Source organism: Macaca fascicularis, chromosome 12, assembly GCF_037993035.2.
Source record: "Macaca fascicularis isolate 582-1 chromosome 12, T2T-MFA8v1.1".
Classification (NCBI taxonomy): Eukaryota; Metazoa; Chordata; class Mammalia; order Primates; family Cercopithecidae; genus Macaca; species Macaca fascicularis.
The window spans coordinates 125,055,370-125,068,666 of record NC_088386.1 but is presented as its reverse complement, the minus strand read 5'-3'; the positions used below and the strand labels follow the sequence as shown (position 1 = coordinate 125,068,666).

The 13,297-nt window shown below is 40.7% G+C and overlaps 1 protein-coding gene across 2 annotated transcripts in view; it reads left to right on the top strand.

The window, feature by feature from the left end:
* The window catches only part of PID1 (phosphotyrosine interaction domain containing 1), a 253,499-nt gene that overhangs the window by 116,233 nt on the left and 123,969 nt on the right, over positions 1-13,297 (top strand). For both annotated transcript variants that reach the window (XM_065526196.2, XM_045367824.3), the window contains one exon: positions 3,028-3,174. In XM_065526196.2, the coding sequence (XP_065382268.1) occupies positions 3,028-3,174 (147 nt within the window). The remainder of the gene's footprint in view (positions 1-3,027; positions 3,175-13,297) is intronic.

Here is a 13,297-nt window from a genome sequence, read left to right as displayed (position 1 = left end):
TCATGGTGGATAAGCTTTTTGATGTGCTGCTGGATTCAGTTTGCCAGTATTTCATTGAGGATTTTTGCATCGATGTTCATCAAGGATATTGGTCTAAAATTGTCTTTTTTTGTTGTAGCTCTGTCAGGCTTTGGTATCAGGATGATGTTGGCCTCATAAAATGAGTTAGGGAGGATTCCCTCTTTTCCTATTGATTGGAATAGTTTCAGAAGGAATGGTACCAACTCCTCCTTGTACCTCTGGTAGAATTCAGCTGTGAATCCATCTGGTCCTGGACTTTTTTTAGTTGGTAGGCTATTAATTATTGCCTCAATTTCAGAGCCTGCTATTAGTCTATTCAGGGATTCAAGTTCTTCCTGGTTTAGTCTTGGGAGAGTGTAAGTGTCCAGGAAATTATTCATTTCTTCTAGGCTTTCTAGTTTATTTGCGTAGAGGTGTTTATAGTATTCTCTGATGGTAGTTTGTATTTCTGTGGGGTCGGTGGTGATATCCCCTTTATCATTTTTTATTGTGTCTATTTGATTCTTCTCTGTTTTCTTCTTTATTAGTCTGGCTAGTGGTCTGTCAATTTTGTTGATCTTTTCAAAAAACCAACTCCTGGATTCATTGATTTTTTGGAGGGTTTTTTGTGTCTCCATCTCCTTCAGTTCTGCTCTGATCTTAGTTATTTCTTGCCTTCTGCTAGCTTTTGAATATGTTTGCTCTTGCTTCTCTAGTTCTTTTAATTGTGGTGTTAGGGTGTCAATTTTAGATCTTTTCTGCTTTCTCTTGTGGGCATTTAGTGCTATAAATTTCCCTCTACACACTGCTTATATGTGTTCCAGAGATTCTGGTATGTTGTTTCTTTGTTCTCATTGGTTTCAAAGAACATCTTTATTTCTGCCTTCATTTCGTGATGTACCCAGTAGTCATTCAGGAGCAGGTTGTTCAGTTTCCATGTAGTTGAGTGGTTTTGATTGAGTTTCTTAGTCCTGAGTTCTAGTTTGATTGCACTGTGGTCTTTCCCTCACCACTTTGCCTTCATCTTACGGATGAGTAAGGAAGGACTGAAAGGTAAACGAACTGTGTCTGCCCCACCTTTCCCTTTCCTTCTGTGTCATCATTTCAGCATAGGTGGTTGCCTTGTAGAGGGAAATAATACAAGCGGGAAGGATGTAATAGGATTCCGTGATCATTCCTGTTTCTTAGAACAAGGCTAATTTCTTTCTGAACTTGAAGCAAGTTCTGGTTCCAAGGCATGGCCTCTTGGGGCTGTGCATGCCCCTGCTTCTTTAAGTCATAGGCTTAAATACTTACCTTGTACTCACTTTGATTCTTGCTAAATTCCTACATGTCATGAGTTCAACAGAATTCTGTCTTTATGGGGCATGACTAATGCTCTGTGAAGGTTGGTGGTAAGGATGGGGGATGCACACACTGTATGTTTCTTATCCACTCACATCTGTGCCCCATTGTCCCATCAGACTTCCCTTACAGAACAGAAGTTCAAAATAAAATTATTAAGACTTTCTATATTTTTCTTTTTCTTTCTTTCTTTTTTTTTTTTTTTTTTTTTTTGAGATGGAGTCTTGCTCTTATCGCCTAGGCTGGAGTGCAGTGGTGCGGCCTCAGCTTACTGCAACCTCCACCTCCCAGGTTCAAGTGACTCTCCTGCTACAGCTTCCCAGGTCACTGGGATTACAGGTACCCGCCATCACGCCTGGCTACTTTTGTATTTTTAGTAGAGACGGAGTTTCACCATTTTGGCCAGACTGGTCTTCAACTCCTAACCTCACGTCATCCCCTTTCCTTGGCCTCCCACTTTCAAGATGGAGACATTAAGCCAAAGGCATTCAACTAAGCATGGAGTCCTTCTGAGTGTGAGGTCCTACTAAGCACAGGCTGCAGGCACATGGAGCCAGGCATGTGTCTGTGTTTGTGTGTGTATATGTATGCTGACTGCTTTATATTTTGATGAGGAAGGGCTGTCTCATGAGGTGACATTTGATCAGAGACCTCAAGGAGGCGAGGAAGCAAGACTTGCAGATACCTAGTACAGGAGCAACATGATCAGGGGTCCTAAGGCACAGGTGTCTTTGGCTTATTCTCAGAATAGTAAGGAGGACACTGTGCCTGGACCCCTACTTGAGAGGATGGGGATGGGGGATGAAATCAGAGAGGCAGTAGGTCCCTGAATCATGTGTGATCTCAAAGGCCAAGGTAAGAACTTGGAATTTTTCCATGAGGAGATGGGAAGACATAGGAGGGTTTGAGCAGAGGTGGCATGGCACAGTTAGGTTTTAGAAGGATCTCTCTGGTGACCGTATAGCAAATCTCTGTATAGGGACAAAGTGGGAAGTGATGGGAACAGTTTGGATGTCATTATCATAGACCAAGAAAAGGTGGTCTTAGACTGGGTGGTATGGATAGCAGTAATTGAATCTGGTTGGATTCTGAGCGTCTTTCACAACAAGAGCCAACAGAAGTTGCATATGAAATGAATATTTACCTAGGGTCCTGGCCTGAGACAGCAGATAAAAATGGTCTAGTGTAAAGTAGTGAATTTCCTAAGATTCTACAGCATGAATGAGCTTGGGAAGGCAGAGAACAGAAGTCTTGTGTACTTTTTCATCTGTTATCCTTCCACAATGTCTTGACTTTTCCCAAAATAACCCCTGTAACATCAGCTTCCAAACATCTTGTGTAGCTGAAGCTACATGGATTCCATTGCCACAATTTCATCTGTATACAGTACCTTGGAAGAGCTTCTCAGAACATAATGTCCTGGGTGAGGTGACTTTACCACTAAGTCAAGTTTCTGTGGACTCTGCTTAGGAATTGACTGTCTCCACAGTTTCATTTGAATGACGTCCTGAGGTCCTGAGAAGACACAGTTCCCCCTCCTCTGTTTTACTAAGTATCTCTTCGCTTCCTGTAATAGAACGGAGTCAATAAAACAAACAAGTTGCTATTGGGTTTAATGTACAATTGCAGGACATATAAGTCTAAGTGATTAAACTACATGTGGCTTATTTGTCTTCTTTTCAGCACTTTCAGACCATGCTGAAGTCTAAATTGAATGTCCTAACACTGAAAAAGGAACCTCTCCCAGCGGTCATCTTCCATGAACCAGAGGCCATTGAGCTGTGCACGACCACACCGCTGATGAAGACAAGGACTCACAGTGGCTGCAAGGTATGGGGCACGTGGCCAGCATGGGTTCTCTTGGTGAGAGAACCTCAAGGATGTGTGGGCTTGAGACTTGTGTTTCACAATGGTAATCATTTTTAAGAATGAAAACATAAAATGACCAACAAAATAAACTCACAAATGATGGTAGACTGAATTCATATCCTGTTTTGTTTTTCTTAATGACATAACACTACCACTTTTGGACACCCGTTAAAGACCTGGGTTTTAGTATATGTGAATAAAATTGTATTCTCTCTGTGATTTCTGTAGCTCTGTGGAACTTTGGAGTTCACAAGGAAAGTTTTGTTCTTAATGATAATTCTTCCCTTTGTTCTTTCAATCTGAATAAAACATATCTTAAAGAATGGGGAAAAAAACACAAAAAATCAAGTTTTCTAACAGTTATACTCTCCAAATCCTTTAGGGATAATGTTGCATTTTTGCTTTGCTTCAGTTCTCAAAATTTATACTAATATTCATGGCTCAGAATCCAGAAAAAGCATTTTTCATTTATGCAAACTTTAATGCCAACATGGAAACAAAACTAGAATATAATTTTGGTAAGCTTTGGATTTTTTCTCACATAATATTCTCTTTTGCTTGAGTTGATGAATATAGTAATCAATTTAGAGATCACAAAGAATATATTTTATCATCAGAAATTTCTTTTGAGTAGTGGAAATAAAATAAGGGACAAGGAAAATGCATTTATATATGGATTTCTTTCATAACTTTGTAGATACACTCCTTTCTTTGTTGCTTTCCTTATTGCTTTCGAGATACACTCCTTTTCCTTATTACTTAGTGTTAAGGAATCAGTTCTCACATAGCTGTGGTCAGGTTGGCATCTACGGCAATCTTGGGTGATGGTGGTATGCACAAAACCTCACCCACATTCATTCATTCCACGCATATTCATTGGGTGCTCACTGTCTGACCGGCACAGAGTCACAGTGTGGGCAAAACCCACCAGCATCTTTGTGGGATTTAACTGCTAGCTGGGGGGGCATGGGAGGAGAAAATCGAGGTAAACAAGCATGATTAACGAGAGATCCAATTTGTGAAGAACTTGCAGGAGAATCTTTCAGGCAAAAGAATAGGGCATACTAATTCTATGAGGTGGGTGGTCTTGGTATATTTGGGAACAGCAGGGAATGGGCCAGTATACCTGAGAAATTGAGAAAGTCATGATGAGTGGTGGCGCTGGGTAGGGAAAGAGTCTTGTGGTCATGGTGAGTTTAGGTTTAATTCTAATTACGATGGGGGGTGGAATCATCGGTGGGATAAGGGAAGTGAGCTATGTGACTCATTTTGAAGTGATCTTAAATGGTAATTCTGATAAGGTGACTTTCCAACTTCCCAGGAGCTATTGTCAGTGGCTCTGCCTTAACAGGAGAGAGAGCGAATCAACAGAACTGGCATTAGGTCCATTGCATTTAATGCTTTTGGTGAATTGGTGATAGAAGGGAATTATAAAAGTACTCATTAAATTTGAAAGTGATCTGAGATCAAATTCGTTATACATTCTTCAGAAGATTTATTAATGCTATTTTGATTTCTGTTCCTATGAGAGAAGATGGTGCCTCAGAGCAAGATGAAATCAGTAGGGACAAGTATGTGGAGGAGAATTAAGTGTAATAAAGCCTATAAAGTACATTTAAAATGGGAAAAGCAAAAACTACACAGTTTTAAAATAAAAATACCTAGCAATCTGACAATCTAATTTATATATTAAATAAATGTGTGTGTGTTTGTGAGAGAAAAATATTTGCTAGAATAAAAACCATCATTTTTCTGAAAAGGATTATAGGGTTCATGTCTCATGGACTAATTTTTTCTGTGTACTGCCTCAGGTTGTGCTCATTTATTTTACTTTTAAAAGGACGTTGAAAAAAAAATAGTAGGAATTCAGAAGAGTGTGCCAAAGAGGGCAAGGGTTGCTTGTGCTGGCCTCGGTATGTGTGGCTAGCTAGACAAAGGAAATAGGCAATGATTTCATTTGGACACCAGGAAGAACTTCTGCATTCAAGGAGAAAAACACATTCCACTCGACTATAAAAAATTTATGGACTCTCCATCCCTAGAAACCTTGAAGAGGTGATTCCAGGCATAGATAATCATAACCCTGGAGTCAGGAATCTGGGCCAACACCTCTTGAGGGCTTTTCCAGCATTATTGTTCTATCTGAAGGAAGAACCTGCAACGTGTAATTCTCCAAATTGTATACTATCAACAGAATACACTTAAGTTTTAACTGGAAATGTACTGGTGTTTTATTCTTTAATTCTCAAGGACAGTGTCACTTTTGTGTTCTGAGTTTTGTTAAAAAAAAGTATCTGTTTGAACCTTGAAATTTTGGTTTAAAATCCTTTTAGATCTTCCCCAATTTTTTCTGATCATCTTCAAGAACAAAGTCCAGTGTTTCCTCTCTGATTCTTGCAAGTAACTTAGCTCACAAAATGCCAGCTGCAGAAGGAACGCTCTCTCGGGCTCACGCCTCCCGGGATAATGAACACAATGTAGCCCAGGCCCAGCTGCAGGGCCAGCTCACGGGACCCTCGGCCTTCACACAGTAGTTGCTCTTTTTCCCTAATAGCTCTTATAACTTTAGGTTTGGGGAAGGAAAGAGGTAGGAGGAAGCAAAGGAAAGGGGAGTTGAAAATGGGTTATGGCGAGCACCACTGAGACCCTAGCTCATCTCAGATTTCCCATTTTCCACTGATCTGTATTCTCCGTGGGTGCTGACGGGAGTGCCTTGCTAGGCTATTCATGTTTCGGGCAGCTGGGTCTTTGTGTGTTCTCCTCTATTGCAGCCACTTTTTTTTTTTTTTTTTTTCCTGGAGTAGAGTTATTTAACTGTACAACCCACTGCAGTGCATTAGGACTCTTGTTGGAGCTGTTTGGAGTATCAGACGCTGTGTGTGATTTTGCTGCAGCAATCCTGGCTTGTCACACCTTTCTCCTCCTATCTAGCAAGATGGAATCCTAGGTGGCTTCAGCTTGTTAGCAAACATTTATTGAATTCATAGTCATTGAAAGCCTACTGTGTACATGGTATTGTGGAAAAAGGAATAAAAATAGGTATTGTGGGGGATGCAATGTATAACCAAATAGAAGGAATAAGACAAGTGCCCAAATAAATAAATCACAAGTACTTCTGAAACTTGTGTGAGTATCAGAATCCCCTGGCAAGCAAACTCCTGTACCTTCTTCCCGGAGATTTTGACTCAGATGCTCGGCTTAGTGGTAAGGAACTCCTAGGAGCCTGCACTTTCAATTATAACATGTAATTTACATGAAGGCGAACCATGTTTGGAGGTTGAAGTTCTGAGCTGCAGAGTCATGTGACAAGAGCAATGTAAGTGACATGAAAAGACACGTAACCTGGAGGTGGGGAGTAGGATGGAAAATGGGATTTGGTGGATTTGCTATCGCAGTCCAGAAAGCTGGCTTCTAAGGAAGAACTGGGCTCTGGAATTACTGGATCAGATGTCAGCACTGTGTGTGCCGCCTTATCCTCCAGCGGGAGCTGCCCTCCTTTGCATTGAGACTTGCAGCTCCATTCACTGAAGTTCTCAAAGCCTTCACAAAATACTGATAATAATGATGACCATAGTAATAAAAAATCGAAATAGAAGTCTTAATAATACAGAACTGACACTAAAGAACACGTGTGGATTAATGCATTAAGTGGTCATCTATGTGCTTTTCATGGCATAGAGCCATTTCATCCTCATGGCAACCCAACGGTGTAAGTGCCAGGTGTAGCCCCGTTTCACAGATGAACTAGTTGAGGCAGAGAGAAGTTCATCTCAGTGTCCCAGCGTCCCTCGTTAGTAACTAGCAGAGCCCGGATTTGAGCTGCAGCATTCTGACTCCACAGCCTGTGCTCCCCCCACCGGATTCCACTGCCACTGAGTGGGTTCCGTGTCTGTCCACAGGTGTCTCTCAAAACAGGCGAGCCAGTTGTGTCATGGGATTTTGAGCAAGCTGTTTCTTTTCTGCAGGCTTCTGCTTTTGCCCACCTTTCATAGGTCAATATCAGGATCTCATGGACATTATAAAAAAATTTAAAAAAGAATTTAAGGGCTAGTTGATTTGGCAGGTGAGTTGTTATACACTCCTTAGTGGATTCAGAGTTTCGTGCCTACCAACCCATCCTGCTGTCTTTCTTCCAAATGTCCAAGGCTGGAGGATTTACCTTGTTTAATTGGATTGGAATTTTATCTTTTCTTACAGAAACCAGAAAGCATAAGGAAAATACTAAAAATATCATGTAATTTTACCCAGATATACCACACAGATTCTCACATTTAGTTTTCTTAAGAAAAAGGCAATCTACAATGAAAAGTCATATGCCTTGTAAAAATTATATGTGTAGATATATAACCAACGCAAAATGCCCACTGAGTTCCTATATGGCCGTGTGGATGCTGTACAATACCCATTCCACAGTGCTTATACTGTTAAAGCAAAATAGCAGCAATGTTGTCACAAACAAACTGATGCATAATTGGGGATTTAGCACATAACATATGTCTTTTATTTAAAATGTTTTATAAAGTTTGTGATTGCTGCTAATTTCTGAGCATGAGAATTTCTCTGAGTTGCAAAAGGGAAGTAACCCAGAAGAGAAATACCAAGGGGAGGTGTGTGTGTAGGAACAGGAAAAGCAGGATCATTAGCAGTTGTTGACATGGGTCTCCTGTTTGGGACTGAATCTGTCTGCCTTGATTGGGAGAGTCCCTGGCTGTCTTTCCACTACATCCTTTTCATCTGGCTGGTGGGGCCAGTGTCTGAGGTCAGCCCTGAGGGTTGGCTTCAGGGGGAGGCTTCTCTTGGCCCCTGAGGCAACCTTGGATGTCAGTGGTGAGCAGGCTGATTTAGCATGGTCTCTTTTCTTTTCTTCTTTTCTTTTCTTTCCTTTTCTTTTCTTTTCCTTCCTTTTCTTCTCTTTTCTTTCTTTTTTTTACTTCTTTCTTTCTATCTCTCTCTCTTCTTTTTTTTTTTGAGTCTCTGTTTGCCAGGCTGGAGTGCACTGCTGTGATCTCAGCTCACTGCAATCTTTCCACCTCCCAGGTTCTTCTGCCTCAGCCTCCTGAGTAGCTTAAATTGGAGGCATCTGCCACCAGGGCCAGCTAATTTTTGTATTTTTAGTAGGAGTTTTCACCTTGTTGGCCAGGCTGGTCTTGCACTCCTGACCTCAAGTGATCCACCCGCCTTGGCCTCCCAAAGTGCTGAGATTATAGACATGAGCCACTACCCAGCCAGAATGAGATATTTCTTTGTGCTCCCCTTCCTTTCTGTTCCCTCCCATCTTAGGCTGAGGGCATCCATGTCTTGATTCTGTAGCCTATCCAGCAGTGCTTGTTCCTTTGTCCTTTACCTAGTGTCCCACCAGCCCCTCACCTAGGCCTGTGCTCACCATGTGCTTGGCCCTATGTACCCAAATCTTGCCTCCTCCTGAGTGAGGCACTTGGCCTGGCTTGATGTGAAGCCCCACCTAACGGCACTACTGGTATCTTCCCATTTGTGAGGGTAACTGTCGAACAAACTAGTTTCCAGGAAGGAGTTAATGATCTGTAAACCATAACAATTTTTATATTGCCTTTTTTGAGATTCCGTGCATTCAGGTATAACAGTAGTAGTCCCTTAGCTCTCAGGAAGGAAGAGATTGATTACAGTTTCATGGAACGGAGAGGAGATGTTTCTGAGCTGAAGGCTTTGCAGGTAACCCTCAAATACTACCATGGAGTGCTTGTGTAAAATGGCCAGTCTGAGAAGTGAATTCCAGTAATCCAACTTATCTCATGATATGGACTCTTGATTTGAATGTAGGTGTATTTGAAATTAGCATCACGTGTATCTGATTTCTACACCTAAATCTTTGGGTTCCGTTGATCAATTACGTATTTAACTTGAAATAAAGTCATGTTTTCTCATTTTTTCTCATTTTAGACAAAGGGCCATTTTTTACTCCTTAACGCAAATGAAAATGTTGGTTTTATAGTGTGACCATCCTCATCACATGCGTCTCTATAGCTCTTTCTTGGATTTTGGGCATTTATTGAATCCTATTATGCCAATTATACAGACTTTGTTTTTGCAAGGTAAGTTTCTGACTTCAATGTCAAGACAGAATACATGTATATATAATATATGAATATATTATATATATATGATTAGATTCAAGCCTGTGGTTTCCATTGATTATTTTAATCTAAATTCAGAGTGATTGATATTTATTTTCTCTTTATACTTTCTTTCACTTTCCTGTAAACAAATCAAAACATTCACTTCTGCTTGTCTCCTCAAATGCAGGAAGCTAAAGTTTGTATGAGCTAACCTTTGTTGTTTCAGAGACAAGCTCTTATTTTTCTGCAATTTTTACCCTTTGTAGACTTGTAAAAATTTTTTCCTCTCTCCCTCCCTTCCTTCTTCTGTCCCTCCTTTCCTCCCTCCCTCCCTTCTCCCCTCCCTCCCTTCCTCCCTTTTTTCCTTTCTCCCCTTTTTTCCTCCTTCTCTCTCTCCCTTCCTCCTTCTTTTCTACTTTCTTTCTACATCCACAAGAATTTATTGCACATTGTCAGGATTGTTCACTCGCATACAGACATCTATCTGCCTCTGATACTTAAGGACCAAGGAGCCAGCAGAATCAATGGAAAAGGAAGCTTTTGAAAACTGGAGGAATCTCCCTGTCCCCAGCAGGCACTTAAGCCACCTTCAGGCTTGCCCCTCCCTCTCCACCCTGTCCAGTGCCCATTCTCCTAACCTCCTTGTTCCAGTCTCAGAGGAGTCAGGGGAGAAAGTGGAGATGGCTTCAGGGTTAACTGAAGCCTCCATCTATTGTTTGAGTGTTGATCTTTAAATATATGTTCAAATACAGACTCCTTATGCGACTGCTAGTGTACCTAGAGGTTTTAATGTAAACTTCTTGGCCACAGGTCCAAACTTAGAACTTTGAATTCTATACTTTGGTTTTTCCACTGACAGCCGTGGTGGCTTCGGTAAAGCTCTTTATCCTCTGTGACCTCACTTTTGTTATTTGTTGACTAAAGTCTTTTCATACTAGGAATTAAAACTTCTCAGCTGATACAGGTGTTTGGAGAGAAGATTGTAACTTTACCTGATTTCTCTGGTTTGCCACATAGAATTGACCCTCCCTTAACGCTTGTTGAGTTGGATGACAGACTTGTTTATGGGGTCACTCTTAAGATTGGTGGGTGCAGTGAGCTGTTGTCCCATGGAGGGATTCTCTGGAGATCCTTATTTCCAGGTGCCCCATACTGTGAGGGCCATAGCTGTAAATCCTTGTCCTTTTACTTTAGAGAGTCAGATTTGACATTAAAGCCTAACTTTTGGGCAAATGGCAAAGATTATAATTTTCTTACTAACAAAATTAGTCTACTTCTTGATTTTAAAAACTCCTGGGATTATAAGTTATGCTGCTATAAAGATACATGCGCACATATGCTTATTGCGGCACTATTCACAATAGCAAAGACTTGGAATCAACCCAAATGTCCATCGGTGACAGAATGGATTAAGAAAATGTGGCACATATACAACACAGAATACTATGCAGCCATAAAAAAGGATGAGTTCGTGTCCTTTGTAGGGACATGGATGCAGCTGGAAACCATCATTCTCAGCAAACTATCGCAAGAACAGAAAACCAAATACCGCATGTTCTCACTCATAGGTGGGAATTGAACAATGAGATCACTTGGACACAGGAAGGGGATCATCACACACTGGGTCCTATTGTGGGGTGGGGGGAGAAAGGAGGGATAGCATTAGGAGATATACCTAATGTAAATGACGAATTAATGGGTGCAGCACACCAAGATGGCACATGTATACATATGTAACAAACCTGCACATTGTACACATGTACCCTAGAACTTAAAGTATTAAAAAAAAAACCTCCTGGGAGATCAGCAAAGATTCATTAGTGAAATAAATGGGAAAACCGTCTAAGTGTTTAAATGTGTGAAAAAGATAATATGCAATTTTTGTTCAGCAATACTATGAAAAATGTGCAGTCATTAAAAATTTTGTTGTAGAAATTATATTGGCATGGAAAATATTTATAATGTATTAAGTATATAAAAAGTTGATTATAACATGTTATTAGTATCCATTTTTATACAATAATGTAAAATAAAATAATTATATGTCAACATTCATAATAGAATGCTGGACGTATATACTAAAATATGAACAGAAGTAATCTCTGGATAATAAAACTGGGGATAAACTTTTGATTTTCCTACTTTTTTGCTTATTTGCATTATCTAAATTTTTAACACTGAAGAAAACATGTATTTGGATGTTTTAAGTTTGTCTGGAAAGTTTATAGGAAACTCCATTCTAAATGGAACATTTTGGAAAAAAGCTCCAAGTCAGTGACTTAGACATTTGTTTCTTCTCTGTGCCCAAATCAGAATTTCGTAAGTTTCAGGGAAAGTGACGTTTTTCCATTTAACGTGTGATTTGTCTGGTGTCAGACTTGTCTCATGTGCTCAGCATAGTAATTGTAAAGCTACTCAAACACATTTGAAAGAATGACATACTGGTTTGCTGAAGGCTCCTTCCTGGCAAAATTAGTGGCTTAAAACAACAGAAGTTCACTCTCTCATAGAGCTAGAGGCTGGAGGCCACAATGAGCATCATGGGACGGAAATCCAGGTGTCAGCAGGGTCCTGCTCCTGGAGGCTCTAGGGAGACAATCCATTCTTTGCCTCCTGCAGTTTAGGAGGCTGCAGGCATTCCTTGGCTTGTGGGTACATCACGGCAATCTCTGCATGGTGGTCACGTTACCTTCTCTTCTGTCTATCAAACCTCCCTCTGCTTTCCTTTCTTTTTTTTTTTTTTTTTTTTGAGATGGAGTCTCACTCTGTCGCCCAGGCTGGAGTGCAGTGGCGCGATCTCGGCTCACTGCAAGCTCCGCCTCCCGGGTTCACGCCATTCTCCTGCCTCAGCCTCCCGAGTAGCTGGGACTACAGGCGCCCACAACCGCGCCCGGCTAATTTTTTGTATTTTTAGTAGAGACGGGGTTTCACCGTGGTCTCGATCTCCTGACCTTGTGATCCGCCCGCCTCGGCCTCCCAAAGTGCTGGGATTACAGGCGTGAGCCATAAGGACACTTGTGAATGGACTTAGTGCCCGTTGGATAATCCAGTTATCTATCTGTTTTAGGATCCTTCATTTTATCAAATCTGCAGAAAGACTTTTTCTTTGTAAGGTAGCGTTTATAGGTTCCAGGAGTTAGGGTGTAATGTCTTTGGGTGGCCATTATTCACCCTACTACAGATGGTTCTCTTATAATTGGGGAATTGTAAAAATGTAAAAATTGTCACACACACACACACACACAATGTTCATAGTTCATCTTTGTTTCTTTTTAATTTTACTTTAAGTTCTGGGATACATGTGCAGAACGTGCAGGTTTGTTATATAGGTATACATGTGCCATGGTGGTTTGCTGCACCTATCAACCTGTCATCTAGGTTTTAAGCCCTGCATGCATCAGGTATTTGTCCTAATGATCTCCCTCCCCTTGCCCCTGACCCCCCGACAGGCCCTGGGGTGTGTTGTTCCCCTCCCTGTGTCCATGTGTTCTCACCGTTCAACTCCCACTTATGAGTGAGAACATGTGGTGTTTGGTTTTCTGTTTGCAGCACTATTTACAATAGCCAAGACTCGGAACCAATCCAAATGCCCATCAGTGATAGATTGGATAAAGAAAATGTGGCACATACACACCATGGAATACTATGCAGCCATAAAAAAAGAATGAGTTCATGTCCTTTGCAGGGACATGGATGAAGCTGGAAGCCATCATTCTTAGTTCATCAGTTTTTTAGGTTATGTTTATTTTTTCTTAAGCCTAAGAAAATTATTTTCTTGGAATTCAGAAAGCTACTAAAAAATTGAAAAATAAAGAAATTTGCTCTGTAAAGTTAGCATCTTACTCATGTGAGCCAAATTCATTTTTTAATCACAATTTCTGAAACAGAAGAGATACCTTAACATTTTATATAGAATATAGGTTTTTGCACAAAACCTGTGTTTTTTTTTTAACCTGTTCTACACAGGTTTTGTACTACAAATGTGAACATTT